Source organism: Mobula birostris, chromosome 7 (assembly GCF_030028105.1).
Source record: "Mobula birostris isolate sMobBir1 chromosome 7, sMobBir1.hap1, whole genome shotgun sequence".
In the NCBI taxonomy this organism is placed as follows: Eukaryota; Metazoa; Chordata; class Chondrichthyes; order Myliobatiformes; family Myliobatidae; genus Mobula; species Mobula birostris.
In genome coordinates, this window is record NC_092376.1 from 790,219 (window position 1) to 812,749 (window position 22,531).

At 47.6% G+C, this 22,531-nt stretch overlaps 1 protein-coding gene across 1 annotated transcript in view; it reads right to left on the bottom strand.

Moving 5' to 3' along the window:
* LOC140199934 (uncharacterized) overlaps window positions 1-22,531 on the bottom strand; it is a 113,794-nt gene that overhangs the window by 7,816 nt on the left and 83,447 nt on the right. The window contains exons 6-10 of the mRNA XM_072262422.1: window positions 21,946-22,046; window positions 20,270-20,340; window positions 16,185-16,292; window positions 11,731-11,801; window positions 10,647-10,764 (exon numbers count right to left, since the gene is read on the bottom strand). Coding sequence (XP_072118523.1) covers window positions 10,647-10,764; window positions 11,731-11,801; window positions 16,185-16,292; window positions 20,270-20,340; window positions 21,946-22,046 — 469 coding nt within the window. The remainder of the gene's footprint in view (window positions 1-10,646; window positions 10,765-11,730; window positions 11,802-16,184; window positions 16,293-20,269; window positions 20,341-21,945; window positions 22,047-22,531) is intronic.

Here is a 22,531-nt window from a genome sequence, read left to right on the forward strand (position 1 = left end):
ATTTTGTATCTGTATTCCCAGATCCCTCTGTTCTAATACACTCCTCAGTGCCCTACCATTTACCTTGTATGTCCTACCTTGGTTTGTCCTTCCAAAGTGCAATACCTCGCATTTGTCTGTATTAAACTCCACCTGCCATTTTCAACCCATTTTTCCAGCTGGTCCAAATCCCTCTGCAAGTTTTGAAAACCTTCCTCACTGCCCACAACACCTCCAATCTTTGTATCATCAGCAAATTTGCTGATCCAATTTACCACATTATCATCCAGATCATTGATATAGATGACAAATAACAATGGACCCTGCACTGATCCCTATGGCACACCACTAGTCACAGGCCTCCACCCTGAGAAGCAATCCTCCACTCCCACTCTCTGGCTTCTTCCAATGAGCCAATGTTTAATCCAATTTTACTACCCCTCCATGTGTACCTAGCGACTGAATCTTCCTAACTAACCTCCCATGCGGAACCTTGTCAAAGGCCTTACTGAAGTCTATGTAGACAATATCCACTGCCTTCCCTTCATCCACTTTCCTGGTAACCTCCTCGAAAAACTCTAATAGATTGGTTAAACATGACCTACCATGCACAAAACCATGCTGACTCTCCCTAATAAGTCCCTGTCTATCCAAATACTTGTAGATCCTATCTCTTAGTACTCCTTCTAATAACTTACCTACTACCGACGTCAAACTTACCGGCCTATAATTTCCCGGATTACTTTTAGAGCCCTTTTTAAATAACGGAACAACATGAGCCATTCTCCAATCCTCCGGCACCTCACCCGTAGATACCGACATTTTAAATATATCTGCCAGGGCCCCTGCAATTTCAACACTAGTCTCCTTCAAGGTCTAAGGGAATACCCTGTCAGGTCCTGGGGATTTATCTACTCTGATTTGCCTCAAGATAGCAAGCACCTCCTCCTCCTCAATCTGTATAGGTTCCATAACCTCACTACTTGTTTGCCTTATTTCCATTGACTCCATGCCAATACAGACGCAAAAAACCCATTGAAGATCTCCCCCACTTCTTTTGGTTCCATACATAGCTGACTACTCTGATCTTCAAGAGGACCAACTTTATCCCTTACTATCCTTTTTGCTCTTAATATACCTGTAGATGCTCTTTGGATTATCCTTCACCTTGACTGCCAAAGCAATCTCGTGTCTTCTTCTAGCCCTTCCGATTTCTTTCTTAAGTATTTTTTTGAAGTGTGTATGGAATACAGTGTCAGGAAGTGTGTGGTCACACTCTTTGGTAGAAGAAATAAAAGTGTAGACTATTTTCTAAATGGAAAGAAAATTAAAAAATCTGAGCTGCAAGGGGACTTAGGAGTTCTTGTGCAGGATTCCCTGAAGGTTAATTTGCAGGTTGAGTCTGTGGTGAGGAAAGCAAATGCAATGTTAGCATTCATTTCAAGAGGACTAGAATATAAAAGCAAGGATTTAATGTTGAGACTTTATAAAGCACGGGTGAGGTCTCACTTGGAGTATTGTGAACAGGTTTGGGCCCCTTATCTTAGAGAGGATGTGCTGAAACTGGAGAGGGTTCAAAGGAGGTTCATGAAAATGATTCCAGGATTGAATGGTTTGTCATATGAAGCGTGTTTGATGGCTCTGGGCCTGTATACACTAGAATTCAGAAGAATGAGGGGTGACCTCACTGAAACCTATTGAATAGTGAAAGGCCTTGATAGAGTGGATGTGGAGAGGATGTTTCCTATGGTGGGAGAGTCTAAGACCAGAGGACACAGCCTAAGAGTAGAGGGGCATCCTTTTAGAATGGAGATCAGGAGGAATGTCTTTCGCTAAAGAGTGGTGAATCTGTGGAATTCTTTACCATAGGCAGCTAAGAAGGCCGTCTTTATGTATATTTAAGGCAGAGGTTGCTAGATTCTTGATCGAACATAGAACATGGAAATCTACAGCACATTACAGGCCCTTCAACCCACAATGTTGTGCCAAGCATGTAATCTACTCTGGAAAATGCCCAGAATTACCCTACTGCATGGCTCTCTCTTTTTCTAAACTCCACGTACCTATCTAAGTCTCTTAGAAGACCCTATTGTATCCACCTCCACCATCGTCACTGGCAGTGCATTCCACACACCCACCACTCTGTGTGAAAAACTTAACCCTGACATCTCTTCTGTACCTACTTCCAAGCACCTTAAAACTGTGTCCTCCCATGTTAGCTATTTCAGCCCGGAAAATGCCTCTGGCTATCCACACGATCAATATCTCTCAGCATCTTAAACACCTCTATTTTGTCACCTCTCATCCTCTGTCGCTCCAAGGAGAAAAGGCCAAGTTCATTCAACCTATTCTCATAAGGCATGCTCTCCAATCCAGGCAACATCCTTGTAAATCTCCTCTGCACTCTCTCTATAGCATCCACATCCTTCCTGTAGTGAGGTGACCAGAACTGAACACAGTACTCCAAGTGGGGTCTGACCAAGGTCTTATATAGCTGTAACATTACCTCACGGCTTTTAAACTCAATCGCATGGTTGATGAATGCCAACAGACCATATGACTTCTTAACAACACTGTCAACCTGCGCAGCAGCTTTGAATATCCTATGGACACAGAACCCAAGATCTCTCTGGTCTTCCACACTGCCAAGAGTCTTACCATTAGAACATAAAACATAGCATAGTACAGCACAACACAGGCCCTTCAGCCCACAATGTTGTGCCGACCCTTAAACCCTGCCTCCCATATAACCCCCCACCTTAAATTCCTCCATATACCTGTCTAGTAGTCTCTTAAACTTCACTAGTGTATCTGCCTCCACCAATGACTCAGGCAGTGCATTCCACGCACCAACCACTCTCTGAGTAAAAAACCTTCCTCTAATATCCCCCTTGAACTTCCCACCCCTTACCTTAAAGCCATGTCCTCTTGTATTGAGCAGTGGTGCCCTAGGGAAGAGGCACTGGCTGTCCACTCTATCTATTCCCCTTAATATCTTGTATACCTCTATTATGTCTCCTCTCATCCTCCTTCTCTCCAAAGAGTAAAGCCCCAGCTCCCTTAATCTCTGATCATAATGCATACTCTCTAAACCAGGCAGCATCCTGGTAAATCTCCTCGGTACCCTTTCCAATGCTTCCACATCCTTCCTATAGTGAGGTGACCAGAACTGGACACAGTACTCCAAGTGTGGCCTAACCAGAGTTTTATAGAGCTGCATCATTACATCGCGACCCTTAAACTCTATCCCTCAACTTATTAAAGCTAACACCCCATAAGCTTTCTTAACTACCCTATCCACCTGTGAGACAACTTTCAGGGATCTGTAGACATGTACCCCGAGATCCCTCTGCTCCTCCACACTACCAAGTATCCTGCCATTTACTATGTACTCTGCCTTGGAGTTTGTCCTTCCAAAGTGTACCACCTCACACTTCTCCAGGTTGAACTCCATCTGCCTCTTCTCAGCCCACTTCTGCATCCTATCAATGTCTTTCTGCAATCTTTGACAATCCTCTACACTATCTACAACACCACCAACCTTTGTGTCATCTGCAAACTTGCAACCCACCCTTCTACCCCCACATCCAGGTTGTTAATAAAAATCACGAAAAGTAGAGGTCCCAGAACAGATCCTTGTGGGACACCACTAGTCACAATCCTCCAATCTGAATGTACTCCCTCCACCACCACCCTCTGTCTTCTGCAGGCAAGCCAATTCTGAATCCACCTGGCCAAACTTCCCTGGATCCCATGCCTTCCGACTTTCTGAATAAGTCTACCGTGTGGAACCTTGTCAAATGCCTTACTAAAATCCATATAGATCACATCCACTGCACTACCCTCACCTATATGCCTGGTCACCTCCTCAAAGAGCTCTGTCAGGCTTGTTAGACAAGATCTGCCCTTCACAAAGCCATGCTGACTGTCCCTGATCAGACCATGATTCTCTAAATGCCCAGAGATCCTATCTCTAAGAATCTTTTCCAACAGCTTTCCCACCACAGACGTAAGGCTCACTGGTCTATAATTACCCAGACTATCCCTACTACCTTTTCTGAACAAGGGGACAACATTCACCTCCCTCCAATCCTCCGGTACCATTCCTGTGGTCAACGAGGACATAAAGATCCTCGTCAGAGGCTCAGCAATCTCTTCCTTCGCCTCATGGAGCAGCCTGGGGAATATTCCGTCAAGTCCCAGGGACTTATCCGTCCTAATGTATTTTAACAACTCCAACACCTCCTCTCCCTTAATATCAACATACTCCAGAACATCAACCTCACTCACATTGTCCTCACCATCATCAAGTTCCATCTCATTGGTGAATACCGAAGAGAAGTATTCATTGAGGACCTCGCTCACTTCCACAGCCTCCAGGCACATTTCCCCACCTTTATCTATAATCGGTCCTATCTTCACTCCTGTCATCCTTTTGTTCTTCACATAATTGAAGAATGCCTTGCCTTGTATTTTCCTTTACCCTCCTCGCCAAGGCCTTCTCATGCCCCCTTCTTGCTCTTCTCAGCCCCTTCTTAAGCACCTTTCTTGCTTCCTTATATTCCTCAATAGAGCCATCTGATCCTTGCTTCCTAAATCTCATGTATGCTGCCTTCTTCCACCTGACTAGATTTTCCACCTCATCTGTCACCCATGGTTCCTTCACCTTACCATTCTTTATCTTCTTCACCGGGACAAATTTATCCCTAACATCCTGCAAGAGATCTCTAAACATCGACCACATCTCCATAGTACATTTCCCTGCAAAAACATCATCCCAATTCACACCCGCAAGTTCTAGCCTTATAGCCTCATAATTTGCCCTTCTCCAATTAAAAGTTGTCCTGTCCTCCCTGATTCTATCCTTTTCCATGATAATGCTAAAGGCCAGGGAGCGGTGGTCACTCTCCCCCAGATGCTCACCCGCTGAGAAATCTGTGACCTGACCCGGTTCGTTACCTAATACTAGATCTAGTATGGCATTCCCCCTGGTCGGCCTGTCCACATACTGTGACAGGAATCCATCCTGGACACACTTAACAAACTCTGCCCCATCTAAACCCTTGGAACTAATCAGGTGCCAATCAATATTAGGGAAGTTAAAGTCACCCATGATAACAACCCTGTTATTTTTGCACCTTTCCAAAATCTGCCTCCCAATCTGCTCCTCTGTATCTCTGCTGCTACCAGGGGGCCTACAGGATACTCCCAATAGAGTAACTGCTCCCTTCCTGTTCCTGACTTCCACCCATACTGACTCAAAAGAGGATCCTGCTACATTACCCACCCTTTCTGTAGCTGTAATGGTATCCCTGACCAGCAATGCCACCCCTCCTCCCCTTTCCCCCCCTCTATCTCTTTTAAATCACTAAAATCCAGGAATATTGAGAATCCATCCCTGCCCTGATGCCAGCCAAGTCTCTGTAATGGCCACTACATCATAATTCCATGTATGTATCCAAGCTCTCAGTTCATCACCTTTGTTCCTGATGCTTCTTGCATTGAAGTACACACACTTTAGCCTTTCTACCTTACTGCCTTTACACCCTTTATTCTGCTTCTCTTTCCTCAAAGCCTCATTATATGTTAGATCTGGCTTTACTCCATGCCATTAATTTTACCATTAATATTATATTCTGTCTTCAAATTTGACCTACCAAAATGAACCACTTCAGACTTAGCTGGGTTGAACTCCATCTGAACAGGCCTCCATACCATCCACAACACCCCCAACCTTTGTCATCAGCAAACCTACTAACCCACCCTTCTCCTTCCTCATCCAGGTCACTTATAAAAACCACAAAGAGGAACAGTCCCAGAACAGATCCCATTGAAACACCACTGGTCACTGAAATTCAAGCAGAATACGAACCATCAACAACCATCCTTTGCCTTCTGTGGGCAAGCTAATTCTGGGTCCACAAAGCAAGGTCTCCCTGGATCCCATACCTCCTTACATTCTGAATGAGCCTTGCATGGGGTACCATATCAAATGACTTACTGAAATTCAAATACACTACAGTCTCTGCTTTATCTTCATCCATGTATTTTGTTACATCCTCAAAGAATTCAATTAAGTTCGTAAGGCATAACCTGCCCTTGACAAAGTCATGCTGACTAACCCTGATCAGATTATGTCTCTGCAAATGCCCATAAATCCTGCCTCTCAGAATTTTCTCCAACAACTTGCTCACCACTGAAGTAACACTCACTGGTCTATAATTTCCTGGGTTATCTCAACTCCTTTTCCTGAACAAGGGAACAACATTTGCAACCCACCAATCCTCTGGTACTTCTCCCATCTCTATTGATGCAAAGATCATCACCAGAGGCTCAGCAATCTCCTCCTTCACTTCCCACAGTAGCCTGGGGTATATCTCATCTGGTCCCAGTGACTTATCTAACTTAATGCTTTTCAAAAGTTCCAGCACATCTTCTTTCTTAATGTCTATATGCTCAAGCATTTCAGTCCACTGTAAGTCATCCCCACAATTGCCAAGATCCTTTTCAATTACAGCAATGGTGTGTGTTTCTGCGAAAAATGAGGAAGGTGCTGGACACATGTATTCCAAAAATGAAGAAATACTCAAATGGCAAACCAGTACAACCTTGGTTGACAAGGGAAATCAAAGCCATTGTAAAAGCAAAAGAAAGGGTATACAACAAAATTAGTGGGAAGATAGAGGATTGGGAAGTTTTTAAAAACCTACAGCGAGCAATTAAAAACATTAAAAGGGAAAAGATGAACTATGAAAGCAAGCTAGCAAATAATGTCAAAGTGGACAGTAAAATATTTTTCAAGTGTGCTAAAAGTAAAGGAGAAATGAGAGTGGATATAGGACCGCTAGAAAATGAGGCAGGAGAAATAATAACAGGGACAAGGAGATGGCTGATGAACTAAATGAGTATTTTGTATTACTCTTCACTATGGAGGACACTACCAGTATGCCTGATTTTGTAGTTTGTGAAGGAAGAGAAATGGGTGTAGTTACTATTACAAGAGAGAAGGTTCTCAAAAAGCTGAAAGATCTCAAGGCATACAAGTCACCTGGACCAGATGAACTGCATTCTAGGGTTCTGAAAGAAGTAGCTTTAGAGATTGTGGTGGCATTAGAAATGATCTCTCAGAATCATTGGACTCTGGCATGGTGCCAGAGGATTGGAAAATTGCAAATGTCATTCCACTCTTTAAGAAAGGAGGAAGGCAGCAGAAAAGAGCCTGACTGCAGTGATTGGGAAGATGTTAAGAGTCAATTGTTAAGGATGAGGTGTGGAGCACTTGTTGACACAGGACAAAATAGTACAATGTCAGCATGGTTTCCTTCAGGGAAAATCCTGCCTGTTGAACCTGTTGGAATTCTTTGACGAGATTACAAGTAGAATAGATAAAGGGGATGCGGTGGATGTTGTATATTTGGATTTTCAGAAGGCCTTTGACAAGGTGACACACATGAGGCTGCTTACCAAGTTAAGAGCCCATCGTATTACAGGAAAGTTACTAAGATGGTTAGAACATCGGCTGATTGGTAGGAGGCAGCGAGTGGGAATAAAAGGATCCTTTTCTGGTTGGCTGCCAGTGACTAGTGGTGTTCCGCAGGGGTCAGTGTTGGGACTGCTTCCTTTTATGCTGTATATAAATTATTTAGATGATGGAATAGATGGCTTTGTTGCCAGGTTTGCAGATGATATGAAGATTGGTGGAGGGGCAGGTAGTGTTGAGGAAACAGGTAGGATGCAGAAGGACTTAGACGGATTAGGAGAATGGGCAAGAAAGTGGCAAACGAAATACAATGTTGGAAAATGCATGGTCATGCACTGTGGTAGTAGAAATAAATGTGCAGACTGGGGAAAAAAAATCAAAGAGACTTGAAAGTCCTTGTGCAGAACACCCTGAAGGTTAACTTGCAGGTTGAGTCGGTAGGGAGGAAGGCAAATGGCATGTTAGCATTCATTTCAAGAGGTCGAGAATACAAGAGCAGGGATGTGATGCTGAGGATTTATAAGGCACGTGTGAGGCCTCACCTTGAGTATTGTGAACAGTTTTGGGCCCCTCATCTATGAATATATGTGCTGGCATCAGAGAGGGTCCAGAGGAGGTCCATGAGGGTGATTCCAGGAATGAAAGGGTTATTATTCAAGGATCATTTGATGGCTCTGGGTCTGTACTCGCTGGAATTCAGAAGGATGGGGGAGGGGATCTCATTGAAACCTTTCGAATGTTGAAAGGCCTAGAAAGAGTAGATGTGGAAAGGATGTTTCCCATGGTGGGAGAGTCTAGGACAAGAGGGCACAGCCTCAGGATAGAGAGGCGCCCTTTCAAAACAGAGATGCAGAGAAATTTCCTTAGCCATAGGGTGGTGAATTTGTGGAATTTGTTCTCACATGCAGCTGTGGAGGCCGGGTCGTTGGGTCTTTTTCAGGCAGAGATTTATAGGTTCTTGATTGGACATGGTATCAAAGGTTACGGAGAGAAGGCCAAGAACTGGGGTTGAGGAGGAGAAAAAAAAGGATCAGCTATGATTGAATGGCGGAGCAGACACGATGGGCCAGATGGCCTAATTCTGCTCCTATGTCTTATGGTATTTCCCGGGTGAATACTGAAGCAGAGTATTCATTAAGTACCTCCGCTACCTCCTCTGACTCCAAGCACACATTTCCACAATTGCACCTGATTGGTCCTATTCTCACAAGGCTTATCTTCTTGCTCTTCACATACTTGTAGAATGAATTTGGGTTTTCCTTAATCCTGCTCACCAAGGCCTTCTCATGGCCCGTTCTAGCTCTCCTAATTTCATTCTTCAGCTCCTTCCTGCCACCCTTGTAATTTTCTAGAGCTCTAACAGTACCTAGTTTCTTGAACCTTTCGTAAGCTTTTCTTAACTAGATTTTCTACATCCTTTGTACACCATGGTTCTGTTACCCTACCATCCTTTCCCTGCCTCAATGGAACATACCTATGCAGAACGCCATGCAAATGTTCCCTGAACATTTACCACATTTCTACTATGCATTTCCCTGAGAACATCTGCTCTCAGTTTATGTTGCCTAATAGCATCATATTTCCCCCCACCCCAATTAAATATTTTTCAAAAATATCTGCTCCTATCCCTCTCCAGTGCTATGGTAAAGGAAATAGATTTGTGATCACTACTTCCAAAATGCTCTCCCACCGAAAGATTTGACCAGATCAGGTACAGCCTCTCCTCTAGTTGGCTTACCTACATATTGCATTAGAAAACCTTCCTGAACACACCTAACAAACTCCACCCCATCTAAACCCCTTACTCTAAGGAGATGCCAGTCCATATTAGGAAAGTTAAAATCACCCATCACAACAACCTTATTATTACTGCACCATTCCAGAATCTGCCTCCCTATCTGATCCTCGATGTTTCTGTTACTATTGGGGCGCCTATAAAAAACACCCAGTAGAGTTATTACCCCTTCCTGTTTCTGACTTCCACCCACACTGACTTAGCAGATAATCCTTCCATGACTTCCTTCCTTTCTGCAGCCATGACATATTGCTGATTAGCAATGCCATGCCCTCACCTCTTTTGCCTCCCTCCCTGTCCTTTCTGAAACATCTAAAGCCCGGCACACTCAGCAGTGATTCCTGCCCCCAACTCATGCACATCTCTGTAATGGCCACAATATTCTTGAAGGGATCTGGGGAGAAGGCAGTAGACTGGGGCTGAGAGGGAAAAGGAACCACCCATGATAAATGGCGGAGCAGACTTGATGGGGCCAAATGGCCTAATTCTGCTCCTATATCTTATGGTCTTAACCAGGGCCTCAATATCTCTTGAAAACCAAGGTTCCATAAATTTGTTAACCTTGCCTTTCATTCTGACAGGCACATACAAGCTTTGTACTCTCAGAATTTCACTCTTGAAGGTCTCCCACTTACCAAGTACATCTTTGTCCCAATCCAGATCCTTTCTGATACCACCGAAATTGGTCTTTCTCTAATTGAGAATCTAAACCCAAAGACCAGACCTATCCATTTCCATAATTACCTTGAAACTAATGGAATTATGATCACTGGATGCAAAGCGTTCCCCTACACAAATGTCTCTCACCTGCCCTGTCTCATTCCCTAATAGCAGTTCCAGTATCACACGCTCTCTCATTTGGACCTCTGCATACTGATTCAGGAAACTTTCTTGAACACATTTGTCAAACTCTATCCCATCTAGTCCTTTTCCAGTATGGAGGTAAAATCACGTACTATAACAATCTTATGTTTCCTGCAATGGTCTGTGATCTCTCTACAACTTTGTTCCTCTAAATCCCACCGACTGTTGGGTGGTGTATAATGTAGCTACATTAGTGTGGCCGTACCTTTCTTATTCCTCAGTTTCACCCATAAAGCCTCAGCTGACAAGCTCTCCAGTCCCTCCTGAATGAACATTGCCGTGACACTAGCAACGCCACCCAATCTCCTTTTATCACTCCTGCTCTGTCTTGTCCAAAATAGTAGAACACCAGTCCTTCCCCTCCTGCAATTAAGATTCACTAATGGCTACAATGTCATAATTCTAGATGCTGATCCATGCCCTGAGCTCATTCACCTTTCCTATGATACTTCTTGTATTGAAATATACGCCACTCAGGACATTAGTCCCACCATGATTCAGGAATATTTCTGCAGCTGCCACACGAACCTTGACAAATTCCTCCATCTGCTCTCTGATCTCAGGCACTTTGCTGAAATTTCCTTTCACCATTTGCAGTTTGTGCTTCAGTTTCTCAGTGTCATTCTCAATGTCCTGTTTAAAAATTCTTCAACACAGGAGACAGTACAGTTATGAGGAGCAGACACTGGGTAATTAATGCAAATACAAATGATGTCCTGTTTAAAAATGCTTCAAGAGAGGAGACACGGGGTAAATAATACAGAGGAATAGGGTGAATACCCGGGTGGGGAGGAGACACAGAATAAACACACGTTGCTGATAGGCGGAAGCACACCGGGTGACAGGCGGATGCACATGGGATAATTGGCAAATACAGACAGTGTAACTAGTGGATACACACTGGTTTCAGGCGGATGCACATGGAGTAACAGGTGGATAACAGGTAAATGCACACATGGCATAACATTCAGATATACATGGGGAATCAGGTGGATGCATACCACTTAACAAGTGGATGCACATGGGGTAAAAGGCAATTACACATGGTGCAACTGGTGGATACACACGGGCTAACAGTCAGATGCACACGGGCTAACAGGTTAATGCACACATGTGGTAACAGGTGGATACACACAGGATAACAGGTGGATACACACGGGATAACAGGTGAATACACATAGGATAACAGGTGGCTACACACAGGTAACAGGTGGCTACACACGGGATAACAGGTGGATTCACACAGGATAACAGGTGGATACACACGGGATAACAGGTGGCTACACACGGGATAACAGGTGGATTCACACAGGATAACAGGTGGATACACACGGGATAACAGGTGGCTACACACGGGATACAGGTGGATTCACACAGGATAACAGGTGGATACACATGGGGAAACAGTTGGATACTCACGGGATAACAGGCGAATGCACACATGCGGTAATATGTGGATACACACGTGGTAACAGGCAGACACACGTGGGGAAACAGGCAGACACACAGCAGGGGACAGGGGAATGCACACACACGACACTGCAGTGTTTGAAGAAGGAAATACTACGCTGTACAAAGGGCCTCTCGCCAGCAATGAAGGGCACGTTCCTACCTGGAAGCCGCTGCTACATTCTGCAGTTTACTGGGGAAATCCAGCAATTTCTTGTCGTTCTTTTCAGCTTCCTGCAACAGAATGGTCTAGAGCTTTAGTAGTTCTGAATCTGCAGAAATCTCCCCTTCGCAACATGGCCCTGCAGGATTTTCACAGCTGATCCCATGGCTGAACAATCCAGCTCACCACACTTACATCTGGGGAATCAGGGCAGGAATCTCCCAGCCCACAAACAACTGTGCTCACCCACTGAATTCCCCGTGGACACTCTCCTCCGTCACCAACTCTCCCCACACTCACCGAATTCCCAATGGACACTCTCCCCACACTCACTGAATTCCCCACGGACACTCTCCTCCATCACCAACTCTCTCCACACCCACCGAATTCCCCATGGACACTCTCCCCCATCACCAACTCTCCCCACACCCACCAAATTCCCCATGGACACTCTCCCCACACTCACTGAATTCCCAATGGACACTCTCCCCACACTCACTGAATTCCCCATGGACACTCTCCCCAATCACCAACTCTCCCCACACCCACTGAATTCCCCGTGGACAATCTTCCCCAACACCAACTCTCCCCATACCCACCGAATTCCCCGTGGACACTCTCCCCCATCACCAACTCTCCCCACATCCACCGAATTCCCCATGGACACTCTCCCCCATCACCAACTCTCCCCACACCCACCGAATTCCCCATGGACACTCTCCCCCATCACCAACTCTCCCCACACCCACAGAATTCCACATGGACAATCTCCCCCATCACCAACTCTCCACACACCCACCGAATTCCCCATGGACAATCTCCCCCATCACCAACTCTCCCCACACCCACCGAATTCCCCATGGACAATCTCCCCCATCACCAACTCTCCGCACACCCACCGAATTCCCCATGGACAATCTCCCCCATCACCAACTCTCCCCACACCCACGGAATTCCCCGTGGACACTCTCCCCCATCACCAACTCTGCACACACCCACCGAATTCCCCATGGACACTCTCCCCCATCACCAACTCTCCCCACACCCCCCAAATTCCCCATGGACACTCTCCCCCATCACCAACTCTCCCCACACCCACTGAACTCCCCATGGACACTCTCCCCACACTCACCGAATTCCCAATGGACACTCTCCCCACACTCACTGAATTCCCCATAGACACTCTCCCCCATCACCAAAACTCCCCACACCCACCGAATTCCCCATGGACAATCTCCCCCATTACCAACTCTCCCCACACCCACGGAATTCCCCGTGGACACTCTCCCCCATCACCAACTCTCCGCACACTCACCGAATTCCCCATGGACACTCTCCCCCATCACCAACTCTCCCCACACCCCCCGAATTCCCCATGGACACTCTCCCCCATCACCAACCCGCCCCACACCCAACGAATTCCGCATAGACACTCTCCCCCATCACCAACTCTCCCCACACCCACCGAATTCCCCATGGACACTCTCCTCCATTACCAACTCTCCCCACACCCACTGAATTCCCCATGGACACTCTCCCCACACTCACCGAATTCCCAATGGACACTCTCCCCACACCCACTGAATTCCCCATGGACACTGTCCCCCATCACCAACTCTCCCCACACCCACTGAATTCCCCATGGACACTCTCCCCCATCACCAACTCTCCCCACACCCACCGAATTCCCCATGGACACTCTCCCCCATCACCAACTCTCCCCACACCCACCGAATTCCCCGTGGACAATCTCTCCCAACACCAACTCTCCCCATACCCACCGAATTCCCCATGGACACTCTCCCCCATCACCAACTCTCCCCACACCCACCGAATTCCCCATGGACACTCTCCCCCATCACCAACTCTCCCCACACCCACCGAATTCCCCGTGGACAATCTCTCCCAACACCAACTCTCCCCATACCCACCGAATTCCCCATGGACACTCTCCCCCATCACCAACCCGCCCCACACCCACTGAATTCCCCATGGACACTGTCCCCCATCACCAACTCTCCCCACACCCACTGAATTCCCCATGGACACTCTCCCCCATCACCAACTCTCCCCACACCCACTGAATTCCGCATGGACACTCTCCCCCATCACCAACTCTCCCCACACCCGCTGAATTCACCATGGACACTGTCCCCCATCACCAACTCTCCCAACACCCACCAAATTCCCCGTGGACAATCTCCCCCAACACCAACTCTCCCCACACCCACAGAATTCCGCATGGACACTATCCCCCATCACCAACTCTCCCCATACCCACCGAATTCCCCATGGACACTCTTCCCCATCACCAACTCTCCCCACACCCACCGAATTCCTCATGGACAATCTCCCCCATCACCAACTCTTCCCACACCCACCGAATTCCCCATGGACAATCTCCCCCATCATCAACTCTCCGCACACCCACCGAATTCCCCATGGACACTCTCCCCCATCACCAACTCTCCCCACACCCACCGAATTCCGCATAGACACTCTCCCCCATCACCAACTCTCCCCACACCCACTGAATTCCCCATGGACACTCTCCCCCATCACCAACTCTCCCCACACCCACTGAATTCCCCATGGACACTCTCCACCATCACCAACTCTCCCCACACCCACCGAATTCCCCATGGACACTCTCCTCCATTACCAACTCTCCCCACACCCACTGAATTCCCCATGGACACTCTCCCCACACTCACCGAATTCCCAATGGACACTCTCCCCACACCCACTGAATTCCCCATGGACACTCTCCCCAATCACCAACTCTCCCCACACCCACCGAATTCCCCGTGGACAATCTCTCCCAACACCAACTCTCCCCATACCCACCGAATTCCCCATGGACACTCTCCCCCATCACCAACTCTCCCCATACCCACCGAATTCCCCATGGACACTCTTCCCCATCACCAACTCTCCCCACACACACCGAATTCCTCATGGACAATCTCCCCCATCACCAACTCTCCGCACACCCACCGAATTCCCCATGGACAATCTCCCCCATCACCAACTATCCGCACACTCATGGAATTCCCCATGGACACTCTCCCCAATCACCAACTCTCCCCACACCCACCGAATTCCCCATGGACACTCACCCCCATCACCAACTCTCCCCACACCCACTGAATTACTCATGGACACTCTCCACCATCACCAACTCTCCCCACACCCACTGAATTCCCCATGGACACTCTCCCCCATCACCAACTCTCCCCACACCCACCAAATTCCCCATGGACACTCTCCCCACACTCACTGAATTCCCAATGGACACTCTCCCCACACTCACTGAATTCCCCATGGACACTCTCCCCAATCACCAACTCTCCCCACACCCACTGAATTCCCCGTGGACAATCTCCCCCAACACCAACTCTCCCCACACCCACCGAATTCCCCGTGGACACTCTCCTCCATTACCAACTCTCCCCACACCCACTGAATTCCCCATGGACACTCTCCCCACACTCACCGAATTCCCAATGGACACTCTCCCCACACCCACTGAATTCCCCATGGACACTCTCCCCCATCACCAACTCTCCCCACACCCACTGAATTCCCCATGGACACTCTCCCCCATCACCAACTCTCCCCACACCCACCGAATTCCCCGTGGACAATCTCTCCCAACACCAACTCTCCCCATACCCACCGAATTCCCCATGGACACTCTTCCCCATCACCAACTCTCCCCACACCCACTGAATTCCGCATGGACACTCTCCCCCATCACCAACTCTCCCCACACCCACCGAATTCCCCATGGACACTCTCCCCCATCACCAACTCTCCCCACACCCGCTGAATTCACCATGGACACTGTCCCCCATCACCAACTCTCCCAACACCCACCAAATTCCCCGTGGACACTCTCCCCCATCACCAACTCTCCCCATACCCACCGAATTCCCCATGGACACTCTTCCCCATCACCAACTCTCCCCACACCCACCGAATTCCTCATGGACAATCTCCCCCATCACCAACTCTTCGCACACCCACCGAATTCCCCATGGACAATCTCCCCCATCATCAACTCTCCCCACACCCACCGAATTCCGCATAGACACTCTCCCCCATCACCAACTCTCCCCACACCCACCGAATTCCCCATGGACAATCTCCCCCATCACCAACTATCCGCACACCCATGGAATTCCCCATGGACACTCTCCCCAATCACCAACTCTCCCCACACCCACCGAATTCCCCGTGGACATTCTCCCCCATCACCAACTCTCCCCACACCCACCGAATTCCCCATGGACACTCTCCCCCATCACCAACTCTCCCCACACCCACCGAATTCCCCATGGACACTCTCCCCCATCACCAACTCTCCCCACACCCACTGAATTCCCCATGGACAATCTGTCACTATGACTATACTCAGGTCACCTACACTCCCTAAAACTGGCATTGCTCACCATCACCACGAAGTGCATAAGATTGATGCCTGGTTTATTGGCTCGTGTGTCGGCCAACTTCACCAGTGACGCCATCCTGAAGCCAAAGGCATTGCCAGCATATCCGCCCTGAAACAATAGAACAGATGTCAAGTGCAGCAAATCCAACACACTCTTACACACTTCATTGACACACTCATCCCAAAACACCCACACTCCACTGATACACTCATCCCACACCCACACTCCACTGACACACTCATCCCACACCCACACACTCCACTGACACACTCATCCCAAAACACACACACTCCACTGCCACACTCATCCCAAAACACACACACTCCACTGACACACTCATCCCAAAACACACACACTCCACTGACACACTCATCCCAAAACACACACATTCCACTGACACACTCATCGCAAAACACACACACTCCACTGACACACTCATCCCAAAACACACACACTCCACTGACACTCATCCCAAAACACCCACACTCCAGTGACACACTCATCCCAAAACACACTCATTCCACTGACACACTCATCCCAAAACACACACACCCAACTGACACACTCACCCCAAAACACACACACTCCACTGACACACTCATCCCAAAACACACACATTCCACTGACACACTCATCCCAAAACACTCACATTCCACTGACACACTCATCCCAAAAGACACACACGCCACTGATACACTCATCCCAAAACACTCACATTCCACTGACACTCATCCCAAAATACACACTCCACTGACACACTCATCCCAAAACACACACACTCCACTGACACAATCATCCCAAAACACACACACTCCACTGACACACTCATCCCAAAACACACACACTCCACTGACACAATCATCCCAAAACACTCACATTCCACTGACACATTCATCCCAAAACACACACACTCCACTGACACACTCATCCCAAAACACCTACACTCCACTGACACACTCATCCCACACACTCACACACACCACTGTCATACTCATCCCAAAACACACACACTCCAGTGACACACTCATCCCACACATTCACACACTCCACTGACACACTCATCCCAAAACACAGATACTCCACTGACACACTCATCCCAAAACACACACACTCCAGTGACACACTCATCCCAAAACACCCACTCACCACTGACACACTCATCCCACACACACTCCACTGACACACTCATCCCAAAACACACACTCCACTGACACACTCATCCCACACACTCACACACTCCACTGACACACTCATCCCACACACACTCACTCCACTGACACACTCATCCCAAAACACACACACTCCACTGATACACTCATCCCACACACTCACACACTCCACTGACACACTCATCCCAAAACACACACACTCCACTGACACACTCATCCCATACACACTCACAACTCCACTGACACACTCATCCCAAAACACACACACTCCACTGACACACTCATCCTACACACTCACTCCACTGACACACTCATTCCACACACACTCCGACACACCCATCCCAAAACACACACTCCACTGACACATTCACACACTTCACACATACACATATCACACCTCACACACACTCACAGATATCACACTCACACACTCCACTGCCAAAAATCCCCCCACACACAAATCGCCCACACATACACATCTCATACACCCGCATACCCCACATATCGTAAGCACGCTCAAACACCCCACACATACTCACACACTCTACTAAGGCACACACTCAAACAGCCCACACATACCATGCACACTCAAAACTACACACATACACATATCACAAGCTCTCACACATATCACATACCTCACTCCCTATACACTCTAAGCGCATTCACACAGCCAGGCACCACAGTAAAGCAGTCCCCACCATACACAGAGAACAACTGCGGATGTAGCGAGCTCAGGGTCCAGGAACCTACACTCCCCACACACCCTCACAGCACGCGCACGCACACACAACCATTTACACATATTCACCACTCACCCACACACACCCAGCCAGACCATGAACTGCAGCTCATTGCCTGGTATAATATATTAAACTAACTGTTGAGGTTCAGTGCCTGTGTATGTGTCTGTGAGAGTGACAGAGAGAACGTATGTGTGTATGTAAGACCATAAGACATAGGAGCAGAATCAGGCCATTCAGCCCATCAGGTCTGCTCTGCCATTCCATCATGGCTGATCACAAATCCCACTCAACCCCAGACACCTGATTTCTTGTCATATCCTTTGATGCCCTGACCGATCAGGAAACAATCAAATTCCGCCTTAAACATATGCATGGACTTGGCCTCCACCGCAGTCTGTGGCAGATAATTCTACAGGCACACTACCCTCTGGCTATAAGAATTCCTCCTTACCTCTGTTCTAAAAGGTCGCCCCTCAATTTTGAAGCTGTGCCCTCTAGTTCTGGATACCCCCACCACAGGAAACATTCTCTCCACATCCACCCTATCTAGTCCTTTCAACATTCTGTAGGTTTCAATGAGATCCCCACGCATTCTTCTAAATTCCAGAGAGTACAGGCCAAAGCTGCCAAAAGCTCCTCAAATGTTAACCCCTTCATTCCCAGAACCATCTCATGAACCCCCTCTGGACTCTCTCCAATGACAACACATCCCTTCTGAGATATGTGGACCAAAACCATTGGCAATACTCCAAGTGCGACCTGATTAGTGTCTTACAAAGCCTCAGCATTAATCTCCTTGCTTTTATATACTATTCCCTTTAAAATATTTGCCAACATTTCATTTGCCTTCTTTACCAGATGCAAACTGTAACCTTCTGCGTTCTTGCATGAAAACTCCCAAGTCTCTCTTCAGCTCTGTTTGAATTTTCACCCCATTTAGATAATAGTTTCAACTAATATTCCTTTTACCCAAATGCATTATCATACATTTCCCAACACTGTATTCCATCTGCCACTTTTTTGTCCATTCTTCCAGTTTTCTAAGTCCTGCTACGATCACTTTGCTTCCTCAGCACTACCTACCCCTCCACCTATCTTTGTATCATCCACAAACTTTGCCACAAATCCATCAATTCCATTATCTAAATCACTGACAAACAATGTGAGAAGTAGCGGTCCCAATACTGACCCCTGAGGAACACCACTAGTCACCGTCAGCCAACCAGAAAACATAACATGGAAACATAGAAAACTACAGCACATTACAGGCCCTTCAGCCCACAATGTTGTGCTGACCATGTAACCTACTCTAGAGACTGCCTAGAATTTCCCTACTGCATAGCCCTCTATTTTTCTAAGCTCCATGTACCTATCTAAGAGTCTCTTAAAAGACCCTATTGTATCCACTTCCACCACCAGTAGAGCCCCCCTTTACTCCCACCTGTTGCCTCCTGCCTGTCAGCCATTCCGCTATCCATGCCAGTATCTTTCCTGTAATGTCACGGGATTTGATCTTGTTAAGCAGCCTCATCTGTGGCACCTTGTCAAACGCCTTCTGAAAATCCAAGTAAGTGACATTCTGTGCTTCTCCTTTGTCCATCCTGCTTGTTACTTCCTTGAAGAACTCTAACAGATTTGACGGGCAAGATTTCCCTTTACAGAAAATGTATGAGAGAGAGTGTGAATGTGAGTGTGTGAAACACAACCATGAGATTCAGTGTGTGTTGGTGTGTAAGAGTGATATAGAGAGTGTGTGTGGGACCTGTCTCCCAGTGTGTGCATGAGAGTGAGAGTGTGAGTGTGTGTGAGCAAGTAGATGTGAGTGAGTCCCTCAGACTCGGTATTGTCCCAGGACTTACTGCGTTCATGTAGTTTCCTATGTGAGTGTCAGCGTGTGCATGTGAGTGTGAGTGTGTGTGTGTGTGTGTGTGTGTGTGTGTGCAAGTAGATGTGAGTGAGTCCCTCAGCCTCGGTATTGTCCCAGGACTTACTACGTTCATGTAGTTTCTTATGTGAGTGTGAGTGTGTAGGTGTGTGAGGCGTGTTAGTGTGAGAGTGCAACTGCTTGTGTGTGAGAGTGTGTGTGTGTGTGTGTGTGTGTGTGTGTGTGTGTGAGCATGTGTAAGTGTGAGTTTGTGTGAGCATCCCTCAGTGCTGTCTCAGGACTTACTGCATTCATGTAATTCCCTGCCTTCAGGACCAGTCGGATGACAGTGTGCAGCTCCTCACAGCCGAGCAGTTCTGTAAAACAGGCAAATTAGGTTTCTTGTCTGGACTGTGGTGGGTCAGCCCGGGGGTTGGGAGAAATTGGGGCCTGTAATCTTTCCCTGTTCCCTCTGTTTCTCCCATTAATCCTTTGGCCCCAGAAGATACACAGATTAACCCTAGCACAAGCATAACCACACCCTTCCACTGACATACCCCTCATCCTGTCCATTCCCCCACCGCACCCACCCTGGTCTCCTCTGCAAGGGAAACTAACTTGTTTCTCTCACTTTCTGTTACAACATGAACCCAGTTTCTCTCTCCACAGAAGCTGGCTGTTTACAGAATTTTCTGATTTTATTTCAGATGTTTAGCAGCCGCAGGTTTTTATTCTGTCGCTGGGTAAAGTGGCGCTGTGTACACTGATTGCCAGACTGTATGAATGAGTACGACAGCACATTTGATCACAGCAAGTTCAACGAAGGGTGCTGGTGTCCTTTTAAAACGTATTTTATTATGATCGCAAGGCCCTGCTGGACATTAAGGACTTACAGTACTGCAAGTCTACCCCTCAGTGACAGAGAAGACACAGGAGCTGGACTTGGTGCAGATCGCGTTGCTGCCTGCACCAGAGAGGCTTCAGGGGAGAGTAGGTGCACCAAGGGACGTGCAATCTAATAGCGAATGACCACCTTCGTTGCTTTTCTTGTGATTGCAAGACCCTTTTCGACGTTGTTAATGTGGAATGCTGCAAGTTGAATTCACTGATTTATTGGTGGTGAGCAGGGGCGGATGGTGAGGTGAGCGTTGTGGCCTTGGTCATAGCGAGGACGAGATCTCAAGCTGCAGAGTTGCTTGTTTCCGGCCACCAGGAGAGAGGCGCTGCAGCAGATGCACACCAGCAGGGGGCACTGGTGCGGCGTCCTGGCTGGAGTTGGTGCTGCCTCCTAGTGTTCACTTGGCAGAAGACAAGCTGTATTGCGACTTGAGTCTGGACTTTTTTTTTGAATGGCCATACTTTACATGTACTCACTATCATGAACGTTGCTACGTGTGCTTTGTGCAGTTGGTACTGTGTTTTGCAACTTGGCTATGGATAAATGACAGTTAAACTTGAATTGAATTGAAATAGGATGAGAGTCATAGACTCATAGAACACTACAGCATAGAAACAGGCCCTTCAGCCCATCTAGGCCATGCTAAACTACTATACTATGTAGTCCCATTGACCTGCATCCAGGACATAGACTTTCATCTATATAACTAAACAAATTTATCTTAAACGTTTAAAATGAAATCGCATCCACCGCTTGCACTGGCAAACGTTCCACAATCCCATGTCCCTCTAAGTGAAGAAGTTTCCCCTTATGTTCCCCTTAAATATTTCACCTTTCACCCTTAACCCATGACCTCTGGTTGCATTCCACTCAACCTTAGTGGCAAAAGCCTGCTTGCTTTTACCCTATCAATACTCCTTTTACTTTAACCATAACTCTGCCCCTCATAATCTCTTCTCAATCTTAGACAAAAGGGGGGAGATGGTTAGGAGGAGGGGGCATACAGACAGACAGGATGGGTGTCTAATTTGGGCATGACCCATGAGCAGGGGACAATGTCACATTGCCCTGGACAAATGCTCACCGCTAGCTGCCTCAGTGAGGGTCCTCACTCCAGCCCTCAGTGCCTCCACCTGTGGTGAAAACTCCTCCTTCAGTATCAGACACTGCAGACGCTGCTCGTAACTACAGGTTAAACCACAAAAACAGCCAGAGTCGGTGAAACACGGGTCACACCAGGAGTTCACACCGATATGCAACACTGAGAGGAGTTCAGAGTGAGAAGTCACACCAGGAGTCCACACATACATTTCAGGAGATAACAACGGGTGGTCACACTGGCAGGGCCCCTCCACCCACAGTGAAGAAGAAACAGATGCTCCACTGGGATCCAACCCCCTTTCTGTACTGACATCAGCCCCGTACTGACATCAGCCCCTCTGCAGAGACCACCACATACCCAGAGAGAGAGAGACACCCACCACACACACACACACCCACCACACACCACACACAAACATACACCCACCCCCCACACCACACACATACACACACCACACCCACACACACAACCACACACATACACCCACCCACACACACATACACACACCCACCACCCCACACACACACACCCCACACACAAACATACACCCCACACACACATACACACA